The 15,682-nt window shown below is 40.4% G+C and overlaps 1 protein-coding gene and 1 pseudogene across 1 annotated transcript in view; one reads left to right on the top strand and one right to left on the bottom strand.

Moving 5' to 3' along the window:
• Il12rb2 (interleukin 12 receptor, beta 2) overlaps positions 1-12,169 on the top strand; it is a 63,790-nt gene extending 51,621 nt beyond the window's left edge. Inside the window, exons 14-16 of the mRNA XM_013020654.1 lie at positions 134-224; positions 5,440-5,539; positions 10,874-12,169. Of these exons, the coding sequence (XP_012876108.1) occupies positions 134-224; positions 5,440-5,539; positions 10,874-11,401 (719 nt within the window). The 3' untranslated portion in view covers positions 11,402-12,169. The remainder of the gene's footprint in view (positions 1-133; positions 225-5,439; positions 5,540-10,873) is intronic.
• LOC105988883 lies at positions 3,606-5,051 on the bottom strand (annotated as a pseudogene).
• Positions 12,170-15,682: the final 3,513 nt, after the last annotated feature.

The following is a 15,682-nucleotide window of genomic DNA, read 5'->3' on the forward strand; positions in this document are numbered from 1 at the left end:
GTCTCTAAGCAAATGGACAAAAATGGATGGGTTTTATTCCTATGCCCAGCTACCCAGGAGCTGTAGCTAGGGTCCAGAGAATTTTGAAGTAGTATCGAAGACAACTCATTAACATAATTTGCTAACTTTTCAGGTAAAGCCACTTGGAAAGCATTTGTGGTATCAAGCATTTGTACTGCCATTGTCATCGTGGGCATCTTCTCTACACAGTACTTCCGGCAAAAGTGAGTGGGTTATACTTGCCAACTTGGTAATTGTACATTTTTTAAATAGATTAGTAAGAATTGCTGCTGTGGGTCAGATGAATAGAAATGTTGATATGTTACTAGTGGCACAATAAATTTGTCCATCCCTTTTGGGTGGCAATATGTGTCATATTTTAAATGTTTATCTTTGATCTAAGGATTCCTAACTAGATATTTATGTATGCAGATATTTAGTGAGAAGTGTTTACTGAACTGTTTTTCATAAAGAAACATTTGAAACAACATAAATGTACAATGACATGAGATTGGTTAACAAAACTCTGTGTATTTCAAAACACAATCTGTTTCCATAAAGAGGATATGGAAGAAAATTAAATGTTACTGATTGCTATACTGCATTTTAAAAAGCAGGTTACAACACAGTATTTTTTTAAAAAAGTGTATAATCACTACATATATAAGATAGATAAGCTGGTGGCCTATAATACAAAAGTCAAAATAGTAAGATTTAAACTACTAGCAGTTCTTGTCCAGGTAAAGGAAGTTAGTCATTAAACAGTGCTCCCTGCTTCCCCAGGACCTTCTACTTTTCTGCTCCATCCTCCTGACATAGCTTCCATCCTCAACTTTTATCTCATGTTCCCTTAGCTGCAGAAACTCCAGCTACCACATTCGCATTCTACAACCACAAGAGGAAGTAAATTACACCAGACACTTGTGGTAGCATCCCACTGGACAGCATTTCATGAGGCAAAGGAATCTTAAAATTATAGTCTTTTAGCTGGGGGGCTGGTGTCTCACATCTGAAATCCTACCTACTACTCAGGAGGCTTAGATCTGAGGATCATGGTGCAAGGCCAGCCCAGGCAGAAAAGTTGGTGAGATTCTCATCTCCAATAAAGTACCAATAGTAATGCCAAAAGTGAAGCTGCCTGAGCAAAAGAAGCTCAGGGACAGTGCCCCGGCCCTGAGTTTAAGCACCAGGACCGGCACAAAAAAGAAAAGAAAAGAAAAGAAAAGAAAAGAAACCTGTAGTCTTTTAGCAGGATTCTCAGTCATCTCAATAAATCAGGATCCTATTTCTAGGAAATAGGGAACATAAATATCAGGTAGCAATTAGTAACTCAATCTCAAAGATACAGAATACAATAGAAATGTTGATTATATCTGGGGATAGAATTATAGGAAATGTTTTTTAAATTTTACTATATTTTCTAAAATTTCTTTAGTACTTATAAAAATTAATTAGTTTATGGTTCAAAACAACACTTCCTACAGATGCCAAATAAAATGATAGATCCAAAGTCATTCTACCTGCCATTGAACTTATCTGCCAGGCCTTACATTTACTGAAGAACCAATGTGTGGCAGATACTTCAAACAGAGCTCTCTTTAGGCAGACTTTGGAATAGCTTAACTCCAGAGTCAACTAGGAGCACATGGATTCTGTTCATGGAAACAGTCAGCTAGAGTAAAGGCTAACCTACTGATCTCTTAAAAAAAAAAGAAAAAAAGGCAGGAAGAAAAAAAAGGCCCAAAATACAGAGGTTTCAATAAAAGAGTCCAATTTTCCCTAGAGTGTAGTCATTGGGAACCTACTTTTCATACAGTCCATTCAGTCACTGTGAACCTACTTTTCCTCCATCTTATTGGCCAGCCATCACCTGGCTCCATGAACATGGTCTATATCAGCACACAGACACTTCTGCTCTTATTTCTGAGGAGAAAACACATTGCTTTGTATTACACAACACATCTTAGCCCAAAAGTTAAAAAATTATAGAAGCTTACTTTTTTTGTATCAAACCTTTTAATGCCAAGTTTAAAAACATTTCCTATCACTCCATTATTTTTAGAAGGCAAGATATTTAATTCATATGTACTTATTAGAAAAGTTTTAATATTTTTTTTCTTTCTACATCATAAAAACCTGTATTTTCTTTGCCTATCAAAGGCAATCACTGTTAATAGTTCAGATATGGCCCTGGAAATATTTTTTAGCATTTTTATTTATTTATTTTTGGGTCCGGTCGTGGGGCCTGAACGCTGGGCCTGGGCGCTGTCCCTCAGCTCTTCAGCTCAAGGCTAGCACTTTACCACTTGAGCCACAGCGCCACTTCCGGTTTTTTTCTTTTTGCTTATGTGGTGCTGAGGAATCAAACCCAGGGCCTCAGGCATGCAAGGCAAACGCTCTACCACTGAGCCACTCTCAGAGCCTATTTTTTGGCATTTCTAAAACATGGTTATGTTCAAGCTACTCACACAATTATGTACTGTTGGGTTTTTTTTAATTGCATATATCTTGGTCTTTTCTTTTTTGGTACTGGAGATTGAACCCAGAACACTGCATTTGCTAGGCAAGTGCTTTGCCGCAGAACTACATCCCAGCCCCATTGGGTTTATTTTTGTTGTTTTGTTTTTTTTTTACTTTGTAATCAGTATATTAAGGAGACATTCATACATTTCAGTAATTGCTTAAATTCTGGTATCCAGATTTAAGCTCATGAACGTATGACTTTAAACATACAGTTAAAGCTATTCACTGTAATTTGCTATACTACCAACGTTGAATTACAGTTACTTTGGAGCATTTAAAGTAAGCCTGTAACATATCTAAGGAACACCTTCCTGGGTTATACATACAACTTCTCAATGTACAGGTCTCTTCAATTGTTTTTTTTTTTCTACCCAACTCTGAAAGTCACTACTCGAGGGCTTTATCATGGTCCAAAGGGAAAAAGAACATAACTACCAATCAACATAATATATATGCATATTTATATATGAACACACACACACAGAGCTATATATTTAAAAAGATGACAGAGAGGGGGTGCAATTCTAGAAGTGCAAGCCCTTAGAAGCAGCATATGATAAACCTCTTCACTAGGAAGGTATCATTTCTGTATCACTGTTAACACTTGCTAAATTATGTATTACGCCACTCTTCAAGTAATAGTTGAGGCAATAATATGCAAAGGTATCACAATGAGTCCACTTAATACAAATAGCTAGACAAATCAACATTTCTCTACAAATTAATTTCTCTTTTTCAGATTACCAGTCAAATACAAAGTTTTAGCTCCATAGATTAATGATAAAAGGCCATACACCAAAGTCAACACATATACCTAGCATTTCAGTTCAAGCTTTGTCCATGTACACAGCTGAATCAATTACAAGATGTAGTTTAACAGATTCTAGAGGAACTATTTTAAAAGTAGTTTTTACAGGTATTAAAAGTTCATCTTGCACACTGAAGTCATCATACAGAGCAAAGTCAGAGCTTTTATATTTGTTTATTCTTCATTTAACTTTTAAAACACTACTACAGTGAATATTACAACAAAAAACAATAACAAGTTGTGAACTTATTATGATTAGTCCTTCAATCATTTACTACTGCATTTAAAATGCCAGTAGTGGGTGCTATTCACTGGCCCCATTATGAGGTTTGACACACACCACCACCTCTAGGGTGATGTTCATCATCCTCGTAAGCTTCTCCATTATAATGGTGCCGTCTTTCCTGATTTGGATCAAAGTCTACCAGTTCTACCTGATCCATTTCATCAGTCTCTTCTACTTCCTTCCTCTCAGGAAGGAGTTTTTCCAGCAAAGACAGTTTATCAGGAGAGAGGAAGCTGTTTTCAGGAAAGTTTACCTTAAACTCATCAGGCGCCCCTTTTCATATGGTTGTCCATAAACTGGCATGCCTTCATTTAGCACACACTTGATATCTCCATGCTTGACAATCTGACCTGGATGAGAAGTGATAACTATGGTTCAGTTATCAAGAGTGGAGATTGGCTTTTGGACCCATACAATGCTTCAACCAGTTGTATGTCCATACACATGCAAAGGTCTCCTCATCTTGTAAAAACAGCATGGTCCTTCTAATCTAATACAATGATAATATCTCCAGGCTCCAAACCTGGTTCTTGGTCTGCTTCACCATGGAATGTTATCTTCTGGCCATCTTTTATGCCTTTGTCCTTATGAACTTCCAGAATCTTCTTCTCTCGAACTATCTTCCTTCCATTGCAGTCTTTAGGACTGATCCTTTCTCCATGGCTCTGGCACTGAATGCACACAGACTGAATTTGCTGAAACATTCCAGGTCCTATCTGATGAATACGTATTTGCATCTTGGTACCTCGGCAGTTGGGACAGCACTCCACTGTCCCCCCCCCCCCCTTTTTTTTTTTTTTTTTACCACTACGGCCTTCACATTTGTCACAAATCACCTTCTTTTGCAGAGCCAGTTTCATGTTGCACCTTTATATAAATCTTCTAAGGTAACTGAGAGCTGATACGCAACATTTTTACCTTGCCTTTCTCTCTGCATCCTTCCTCCAAAAAACATATCAAAAATGTCCATGGGGGAACCAAAACCACACCTGCTCCACCCTCCTTAATTGCCTGTTCTCCTCCTTTGTCATATAATTCTCTTTTCTTGGCATCAGAGAGAACCACATAAGCTTGAGAAATCTGTTTAAACTTTTCTCCTTCATTTGGATTCTTATCAGGGTGGTACTTCAAAGCTAGTTTCCTATAAGCCTTTTTCAATTCTTCCTGAGTGGCATTGGGTTTACTCCCTAAACATCATAGTAAGTCATTTCTTTCACCATTTTCTAGCAGGTGAGTGTGAGTAGGCGGGGGCCGGTGGGGGAGTGGGAAGGAGTGTGTAGCTATACGCAGCTAGGGCAGCTGCCGCTCCTCCAACCTCTCTCCGAGCGTTCTGGAAAGTTCCCCCCATTGTTGTTTTAATATACGTGTTTCACATAATTTATCAGTCATTACAATCTTTCTAAACATTCTAATTCTCAACAGTAGTTCCTCTGGGTACAGGCCATGTCTTCTTGTTTGTTGTTCTGTCCCCAGCATGAGGCACTGATGGTCTCATATTTAGGGGTTTAGTCAATATTTGCTGAATGAATGCATGGCTGGACAGGGATAGTTTGCTAAAAACTATGTCAGCCAAAATTCCATAGTTTATTTAGCAAACCCTAAGTAGCTGCATTGTGACTCATTATCATCAATCCAAATGTCACAGAACAGTGTTCTAACCTTGGCTAATATGTTGTCTTTGCCTTTCAGGTTTGTATTTTATCCTGCCCATGCAGAGGCAAACCTCCTCTCGAAAATCACTGCACAAAAAGTTGGGCTTTCATGACACTGTGCACATGGTTCATTCAGTGTCATTGGTTTGTTTTTTTCTTTCAATCTGTAGGGTGTTTGTTCTCCTTTCTGCTCTCAGACCTCAGTGGTGCAGCAGAGAAATCCCAGACCCAGCAAACAGCACTTGGGCCAAGAAATATCCCATTGTGGAGGTAAGGTAGGAAGGGCAGGAAGTGGGGTTCCAGTGATGACCACATCTGATTCTCAGTGTAGTTACATGGAAACCTAGGGCTGAGATCCTATAGATAAGCTCTTGACACTCAGGATGAATGACAGATGACTCATAGCTTTTGGTTTTCTTCCTGGATTCAACAGCAACTCATGCACTGGGAATTCTGAATCTTACGAACAAAAGAGTAAAAGGCGCATAATATTTTAGTCTTCCACAGGCCTTATATTCCCCTCCATTATCTTTACCTCGACTTACTTCAAAAGAAGCAAGCAAGTATTTTTGCAATTAGCATGCCATTTTTGCCACCCCACTAGCCTGAGCATTAAACTCACCCAGTCCTGAATTTCCCAGTCCTGTCTGAGCATAGTACAGATACTTTTGGATGTGGCAAGAAGCCAGTAACTAATTCCATTATGCAAAGGAAAGGTTTTAAAAGAGAGGTGCCCATGGAGCTGGGAAGGTGGCTCAGTGGTAGAGCACTTGCCTTGCATGCTCGAGGCCCTGGGTTCGATTCCTTAGCACCACATAAGATAAAAGCCGGAAGTGGCGCTGTGGCTCAAGTGGTAGAGTGCTAGCCTTGAGCTGAAGAGCTGAGGGACAGCATCCAGGCCCAGAGATCAGGCCCCACGACCGGACCCAAAAAATAAAAATAAAAAATAAATAAAAAATAAAAGAGAGGTGCCCAGCTGTCAGAGGAAAAACTGAGAGGAAAAGGAGCTGCTGCTATTCAAGACAGCAGTGAGAACAGTCCATAATAGGTAAGACGGATCATCTCAGAGGCAAGTCTGCAAAGTTAAAGCAACTAAGTTATGGAGCAAGACTACGATTAAGCAGAGAAGCCAAGGAAGGCTAGTGGCATGCCAATAATCCATTCCATTGTCTTGGCCCTTGGCAGCCTCAGGCTCCCTTTCTCAAACCTTACAGCCCTCCTCCTCCCAGTAGCTTCTGCCATCCACACCCTTGCCTCAAGACAGAAGCCAGTAGACCAGCTTCTGCTTAGAGAAGGAGCTGATCCCAGCCTTCTCTTCACTTTAGTGTTTTTGGAATCCAGTCAACGTACTTCTACCACTTTCTCCATCTGTGGGCAACTTTCCCAACTCTAAGTCCTAGATTCATCTACTGTACAGCAAGGATCAGCATCTTTTATGCAAACTGTCATGAGGATTAAATAAGATATCTTGAAGAGCATATGAGCCATCCACAGCAAAGAGCATTCACTTTTTTCCCAAGAAGACCCATATGTCAAGATCCCTCTGTATTGCAGCAAGTTTGGCCCAGTTACCACAGCACAAATAATAACTATGACAAAAATATATGTATAATATGTTACATGTTGTATGTTACTGTAGTATATAATTGTAGTATCTTATATGTATGTATTAGTATAATTCACATAATTATATAACTTTCTACATGTTAGGCATTTAAAAACATTGCACTCCTGTTAACAATTCATACAATAACTATAAGAGGTTGTGCTGTATCCTCATTTTTCAGATGAAAACATTAAAGCACAGAGGATCAAGTAACATGCCAACACATTAGAAATAAATGTAGATCCTGGATTCAAATCCAAGCAAGTTATGCTACACACCACTGCACTGTAGACCATAATATTACATAATCCAACAGAGGATGAACAATGCTTCTAGTGGTCTACACCTTACTATAGAGGTCCATACACTAGGTGAAAATATTAACATGAATTATGGGAATATTTCATGAGCACCAAGGCTTAGAGGATGCCATTACCTGTGTTAAAAGGGATTCAAGTAGCAAGAGTTGAACCAGATGAGCTTGAAGGTTTCTTCCAGTGCTGAGATTCCAAGGTCCTAAATGCCTAAAATAGCACAGCATGGAAGCAGCTCTGATCAGGTGTGGATACTGGCCTCCAAGTGCTGCTTTGGCATCGTAGGCTCTATCTGACTCTGCCTTGGTGATAGGCATATGGATCCATAAGCCTAGAATCTCTCAGAAAGAAGCACAAAGGGTTAGTCAGTAAGACAGGGAGGTAACTCAGACTGGAATGTATACACCCAAAGTCATACAGCTGAAGTACATTCATTGCAGCCTTATACATAGAAGTAATACATTGAACACAGTGTAAAGCCCATCCAGGTACATCCACACCACAGGGTAGTGGCAAACGAGACCTACATGTACTTGAAAGATCATCAACATACTTAAAAGAGAAAAAAGCAAAGTTTAGGCATGTGCTGTAATCCTGGCACCAAAGAAGCTGATGCAGGAGTTTGAGTTTGAGGCCAGTCTGGGCTATGTAGCGAGACCTTATTTCAAACCAACCAAACTAAGTGTAATTGTCTGAATTGGGTTTCACTTGTTGAGAAACAAAAGGATTTTTTTTTTTTTTTGGATCTGGTTGTGGGGCCTGAACTCTGGGCCTGGGTGCTGTCCCTCAGCTCTTCAGTTCAAGGCTAGCGCTCTACCACTTGAGCCACAGCGCCACTTCTGGCTTTTTCTGCTTATGTAGTGCTGAGGAATCGAACCCAGGGCCTCATGCATGCAAGGCAAGCACTCTACCACTGAGCCACCTTCCCAGCCCCCAAAATAATTTTTTAATATACCCACACATCTGTGTGCACAAGATTTTTCCAGAAGCCTACATATCATACATAGAAAACCTATTTGAGGGGGGCTGGGAATGTGACTTAGTGGTAGAGTGCATGCCTCATATGCATGAAGCTCTGGGTTCAATTCTTGAGTGCTACATATACAGAAAAAGCTGGAAGTGGTGCTGTGGCTCAAGTGGTAGAGCACTAGCCTTGAGCAAAAGCAGCTCAGGGACAGTGCTCAGGCCCTAAGTCCAAAAAGAAAAAGAACATCTATTTGGTTGCTTTTGGGGAAAAAGCTGGAAAAATGAAAAACACTTGATTTTCATTAAATATTCATTTTAAACTTATTTTAATTTAGAAAATTCAATACATATTTCTGCCAAAATAGTGTATTAGAAAGTTGAAAGAAACTAATGAGTTTAAACATGATCTCAAGATAAAACATCTTTATTTAGACAGCCTTATAACTGCATGTGATTGAGCCTTCAAGTAGCTGGACTATTTTTGATATGCTGGTCCCAAGGCTTAAACTCAAAGCTTCATGCTTTTGGCTTCTTGCTTAAAGCTAGTGCTCCACCATTTGAGGTACAGCTCCACTTCTGGCATTTTACTGGTTGATTAGAAATAAGACTCTCACACTTCTGCCTGGACTGGCTTGGAACTGCAATCATCAGATCTCAGCCTCCTGAGTGGCTAGAATTGCAGGCATGAGCACCCAGCATCGAGCAAATAGACTGGTTTTAAAGAATCAAATGTTCTACTGATGCCTGCCTCAGGCAGACATCAAATTGTATCACCCCAGGCAAAATATGATTTGAGCTCTTAGGACTTATATTCCCTACCACTTCCTATGATGTAACCATGTGCCTTTAAAGATCTAGCTCTGAAGGAAAAGGCAAAATCATAAAAGAGATCATGGGGATGTTATCCAGCTTGTAAAAGCTTAAAATAGTGACCATGAGGTTCCTAGCCAAAGTGGGTTCAAAAAGCTTCTTGCAGGGCTTCCCAGAGGTCCTTCTCTGGGAAAGCTTTAAGGAACAACCTTGGCCAGTGTTGTCAGCCTTTAATGTAGGCAGAGGAACACGTCGCCTTTTGCAAACAACCAGCTCTTCCCACAACCAGTGTAATCTCTACCACAGCTATGGAGACAGTGCTTTTGGCAGCTCTGCTTCTCACAGCTGCCAGCTGTATTCCAATCCAGATCAAGGTGCCAGTGCCAGTTTGGGTAGTGATTAAAATGAGACAGACTGCACAAGCACCCCTTTCCTCCAGAAAAGCCTTTAGGGAAGTCTGACTGCACCCTTATCTTTCTTCATCTATCATGACCAAGGCACAAGGAGGGGATATCAGAGGCTGATCAAACCACATCCTCAAGCAAGTTGTCATTTGACAAGAACTATAGCCCAGAGAGGTTAATCAAGCTTCCCCAGGCCAAAATATTGGAGTTAGGATTAATCTTCAGGGTTTGCCCTTTCCCAAGGCTATTTTACATCATCTTTTTCCTCCCTTGAGACCTGGTCCACATGATAAGATTGTTTGCAAACATGTTAAAAAATAAGTATCATCACTTGCCAAAAACCTACAGTGTGCTTTCTCCACAGCTGGAGGATTCCAATGGGAAGAATGGTCATTAAGGGCCTAATGATAGAGGCAGGAGCCAAGCAGGGGATGGTGGAACAAACAGAGGCAGTAAGAGTATGTTGGTGGTACTGTGAAGAGGGTACAAAGTAAGTGTGGCCTGGGGCTGAAGGAGGAAATCAGTGAAAGAACTGGAAGGTAGAGGAAATAGCAGAACCCTGACCAGGATAAGGACTTTATAGGTAAACCCTAGTCATTACAAGATTTGGAAGCCTTTGGCTTTGTGCGTGATAGTTTCTAGTATATAAGGGAAACCCAAAATCCTGTAAGGACTTGGACTCAAATTGGCAGAGTTAGAGAGAAAAAGAGTACATTACAAAGCTGGTGATCAATGGAAGCAAGAGAACTAACGAAATTCAAAGCAAATATTCCCAGTTACAAACAAAACTAGCTAATGGGGACAAAGAATGGAAATTTTTCCCAGGGAAGTTATTCAAGTGGTAGGTCTTCCTAAAAAGCAAATGTGGCAAGGGTATTACCTTACCTGAAACCTAGGAGACCCACCATATTTCAAACCCCTTGGCATTCCATGAAAAGGATTTGATCCTCTCCTATCTCCAAAGCCTGTGCTTTCCAGGAATAGAAATAACCATGGAGTTGAGGATGTAGCTAAGTAGTAGAGCACTTACCTTCTACGGGTGAGGCCCCTGGTTTTATCTTCAGTATCTTAAACAGCAGATTTGATTGCCCACTGTGTCCTACCTGGAAATGCTCCTAGTCCCTCAGGATTAACTTCATTCACCTCTTCCCTAGAGGAAAGCTCCACCTCTCCTTTGTACCCATGGTACTGGCGCCCTCCATCCTAAATGGAAAAGCATGTAGTGCAGCTCTATTCAAACTAGAAACATTGGCTGAAGGTTGAGCTGGGTAGTGACTCAGTCCCCTGGCAGAAGCGGGTGAGGGAGAAAGGGGATTAAGGAGTCTTTGGCTCCACTACTTCCCTAACCACTGTTAATTGTTTCACTGATGTTTCTCTGAGAAAATGGACAGTTTCTTACCTGTTGCTAAGGCAGTGCAGGTCATCAGACCTTTGAGAACCCTGGAGATGTAGATTGTCAAGATGATCTACTCTGTAATATAAGCCTCTTTCTTCTCCCTCTCAGGAAAAGATGCAGCTGCCCTGGGACTGGATCCAGGTGGCCCTGTGTGCTCCTGAAGAGCCGGAACCCCTGGTCATCAATGAAGTTCTTCAAATGACCCCAATTTTCCAACACTCACAATGCACCAAGTGGCCAGAAAGAAGACCAGATATGCAAGGTCACTTTACCTCTAAAGAAGACATTGCATACAGTAGCTCCAGTTTACAACCTTCAAGAGCTCTTACAGCTGAGACAAGACAACTGTACAAGGTGCTTGGAAGCAGGGGTCATGACTCAAAGCCAGAAAACCCAGCCAGTCCCTTGATGGTCCTCCCAGTGGACTACCTACCCAACCATGAGGGCTACTTACCTTCCAACATAGAGGAGCTTCCTCCACAGGAGGCTCCTCTCACTGACCCTTTAGAAGAACTAGAGCCACAGCACATCTCTCTCTCTATTTTTGCATCTCATTCCCTTCACCCACTCACCTCCTGTGGTGAAAAGCTGACTCTGGATCAGTTAAAGATGGGATGTGACTCCCTCCTACACTGAATGAAGCTTAAAATCTGGAAAGCCAATGTGTTCCCAAACCAGCCCAGCATGCCCAATCTACCCACCCCTACTCACCATCTTTGGTAGCATCAAATCTGGCTGTAGCTAGAGGACAGGCCAGCCAGTTCTTGGTTCTAAGAGTTGGCCTTTCCCAGGGCCAACTCCGACATTGTAGACCTAGAAACTGTAACTTCGGATCCTGGCAACTTCTTAGATACACTGACCAGGAAAAGGGGATGGGAGTGGAGACCAAATTCTGAGTAACAACGGTAAAGATCCAGAAGATCATTCATGGAACAACTATCTTTGAGTATGTACTATTCAACGGAATTGACATCACAGAAATGCTCTGTCTGCAGTCAATAGAGTAGACAATATTCACATATTAGACTGTGTCTAGCATGACCACAGAAATGAATGTTTACAGTAAATAGCCATACATGGTTTATAGCTGCTATACAGAATACAACTCTAAAAGGTAAATTAGAAAGCCTTCAAAACAAATAAAACAAGATAGGGTGTGAATATGACCAAAGTATATCATACACATTAATAAAATGCCATGAGGAAACACCTTATGATGCACAATATGCCAGTATTTTTCAATCAACCTAGTTTTATGGCTGAGACATAAGACTCTGGTGAACTCTAATGTAAAAGGGCACTCAAGATGTCATGACTGTATCTTTAGACATCTTTTTCCCAACTTTCCTAATTTGTTTTTTGTTAGTTGTAGGGCTTGAATTCAAGGACTGGGTGTGGTAGCGTTTTGGCTCAAGGCTAGCATTTTTGTTTTTATCAGTGATGGGGCTTGAATTCTGGGCCTGGGCCCTGTCCCTGAGCTCTTCAGCTCAAGGTGAGCACTCTACCACTTTGTGGTCGTTAATTGGAGGTAAGTCTCTCGGACTTTCCTGCCTGGTCTGCCTTAGAACCACAATCCTCAGATCTCAGCCTCCTGAGTAGCTAGGATTACAGGCGTGAGACACTGGCTCCCGACTTTCAGTTTTTGAGTGGTTAATTGGAGATGAGAGTCTCATGGGGACTTTTCTGTCTGGGCTGGCTTTGAACCACAATCCTTAGATCTTAACCTCCTGAGTAGCTAGAATAACAGGTGTGAGCCACTAGCACCCAGCAACTTGCCTAGTTTTGAAAGTTGTTTTATTTTCCCTTCAACAAACTAAGAACAGTTTGTAGAGAGCTATTAAAGCCACCAAAGGACCTTTGCAAGCCACTCTTACTCTGGATCTCTTGGAAAAGACTTGATTCTTGTTTCCTTTTCTTTCTGCTACAGCAGGAGCTGACTGAAGCAATGAGGTTCCTACAACCCAGCCTCCAAGGTTTTGCTTACAAGCTGTCCCTTTCTCTGAGGGCTCTTTGTCTTTACTACTGATGATTCTGAGCTGGCCCTCACACAGCTCAAGTTGAGTCTCTAAGACAATTGTTTCTCACAACATAAACTAGGAACATTCCAGTAAAAATACTTTTTCACTGACCTAGTGTTATGGATGAGGACTTAAAAGACAATGATGAGCACTAATTTAAGTTTTCTTGTTCACTTTCTTTCCCCTTCTGCTTTCTTCGCGTCCTAGCCCTAACTTTTCAGCTTCCACTGATACTCTACAGCTACAACTCACTAAGTCCTCGGGCCAGGGAAAGAGATATGCCAAGACAGTCAACAACATCCCATATTTGATTCGTGGAGTTAATTTTGCTTACCAGGTCCTTTTCTACCTGATGCAGTTTGTCCCAGTCCTGCTATTAAAGTTCAAACCTCCAAAGAGGCTGATTTTCCTCTTCTTTGGCCATAGTATTCACAAATATTCACATTAGACAATTTTATGAAAGCATTCCCTCAAATAAAAGAGCAGTAAAGTCTCTACTTCCCCTTTAAAAAAGAAAAAAAGCAATTCAGGATGGGGTTGTAGCTTAGTGATACAATACTTGCCTACCAAGAAAATGTCTTAATTTTGATCTTCAGCAGTGAGGAAAAAAAAAATCAACTAGATAACTGATGAAAAGAAACAAGCCAAAATAAATTTCCAATAAATTAAAAGAAAATTTTACAGACCAGGTGCAGTGGCTCAAGTCTATAATCCCAGATACAAGGGAGGTAGACATTGGGAGGATCCTGGAGGCCAGTCCAAGCAAAAACATAAGACCCAAGGGAGGGAGTAACAATGTTTGATAAGAAATGTACTCATTACCTTACGTATGTAACTGTAACCCCTCTGTATATCACCTTTACAATAAAATTTAAAAAAAGACCTACTGAAAAATAAGCAAAAACAACAACAACAACAAACAGTTGGAGGTTCAAGTGGCAGAACATTTAACAATTGTAAGGCTGAGTCAAACCCTAGAAGCTCAAAAATACACTAATTTTTTTAATTTGCAAAATTCGGATATCTACAACATGTCAAAAATCACTTCTTAAGGCACTTTTACAGATCAATATGAAAAATCAGTACCTTAAAGAAAGCCTACATGTACATACTAATGCCCAGTATATGTGATGTCATCTATAATTAAAGAAATGGATACTAAATTCTATTAAATAATATTTCTAACCAGATTAACAAATTGCTGAAGAATCTACCCAGCAATATCAGTATTATGTAAGCTAGTATTAATCAGGGAAAATGGTGTTAGTTCTGAAGAGCAGCTAGATATTCATTAAAATTGAATTAAAATTGAATAAGCAACTCCAGTCCCATCAGTGCAGCTAGCCTAACGGACAGTGTAAATATACTAAACTGAATGGATTCTTCAACAGCACAAATTAAAAGGGTAGAGGATTGAAGAGTCTTGAATGCCCTTTAGAAAAGGACCTAATGAAATATCTGTATAATCAAACACTGAACTTCACAAAATCGGATTCTACCAGTTGTTACATATGCCAATACTTAAAATTGTAAACAGAGAAAACTGCTAATGTGTAATATGCCATTATGTCCTAAGAGCACTTTTCTTTAGTGGTTCTAGAGATAAAACCCACAGTTCTGTGCATCCTAGGCAAACATTCCATCACTGAACAACATCCCCAACTGGTTTCATATTTGAATATGTCTGAAATTAGGACAGAGCTTAGAACTGACAAGAGCCATAGTTCAACCACAATGAAAAGGGGGAAAAAAAGCCTATTTGACAAGATGGTCAGTTACAAATCAATCAAAACATTTAAGCCGGGCACCAGTGGCTCACACCTGTAATCCTAGCTCCTCATGAGGCTGAGATCTGAGGATAGAGCACTGGCCTTGAGCTGAAGAGTACAGGGACAAGGCCCAGTTGGAGTTCAAGCCCCACAACCAACACACAATTTTTTTTTCTTTTACTAACCAACACAAAATCTGGAACCTTAAAAATGCTGTTTCTTACCTATCAATTATAAATTTACTTTTATTCCAAAATACTCATTATTCTTATAACTCAACACATCCCATTTAAATATTATAAATTTCTATTCGAACTTGGGTCAGTAGGTCTAGACAGACACTACTGTCTTTGTGGCTTCTTACTTTAAGGTGGTATCTGGCCTCAAACTCTCCATCCTCTTGCCTCAGCCTTCTGAATATAGTACTGAGATTAAAAGTGAGCACTATCGCACTCAGCTTGTAACCCATGGATCTTTAGTTCTCTTCCTTGGGTCTGCACTTTCATTTGACCCTTGGTACTCTTTCAGGCAGCAGCAAAGATAAGAGATGAAAGATAAGAGATGACCTATCAAGTGAGATGTAAAGATCTTAACAAATGTCTATGTTGAAAATGAACTTTACAACTTTGGTGCGCATGGGGGGGGAGGGAGGAGAGGAAGCAGGGAGGATTGGGGGGGCAGGGGGAGGATGGGAAGGGGAAACAAAGGAGGCTACAATGCTTGATAAGAAATGTACTCATTATCTTGCCCAAGTAATTGTAACCTCTGTACAGTATTTTCACAATAAAAAAAATCTTAACAAATGTCTTTGATATCTAGTTTACTGAACTTTTTTTTTAAAACAAATTCCCATTTAAATAGAAGTGTATGTAACAATTTTCCCACCCAAACTACCGGAAATGTAACCCTACTATAAGGAATTAGGAGGTGATTATGCCAAGGTTGGGAGAGATTAATCCACTCATAAATTAATGAATTATCTCTTGGATGAGCCCCTTGGCCACTGGATACCTTGTGCTGCCTCAGGACTTAAATCTTCCATCAACAAGAGCCTCACTAGGTCTGACAACCCATTTTTGCTAGCCCGCTCTGCCATCCCCAAATGAGCCAAATAAACCACTTTTCCTTAT

Source organism: Dipodomys ordii, unplaced genomic scaffold (genome assembly GCF_000151885.1).
Source record: "Dipodomys ordii isolate 6190 unplaced genomic scaffold, Dord_2.0 Scaffold51, whole genome shotgun sequence".
In the NCBI taxonomy this organism is placed as follows: Eukaryota; Metazoa; Chordata; class Mammalia; order Rodentia; family Heteromyidae; genus Dipodomys; species Dipodomys ordii.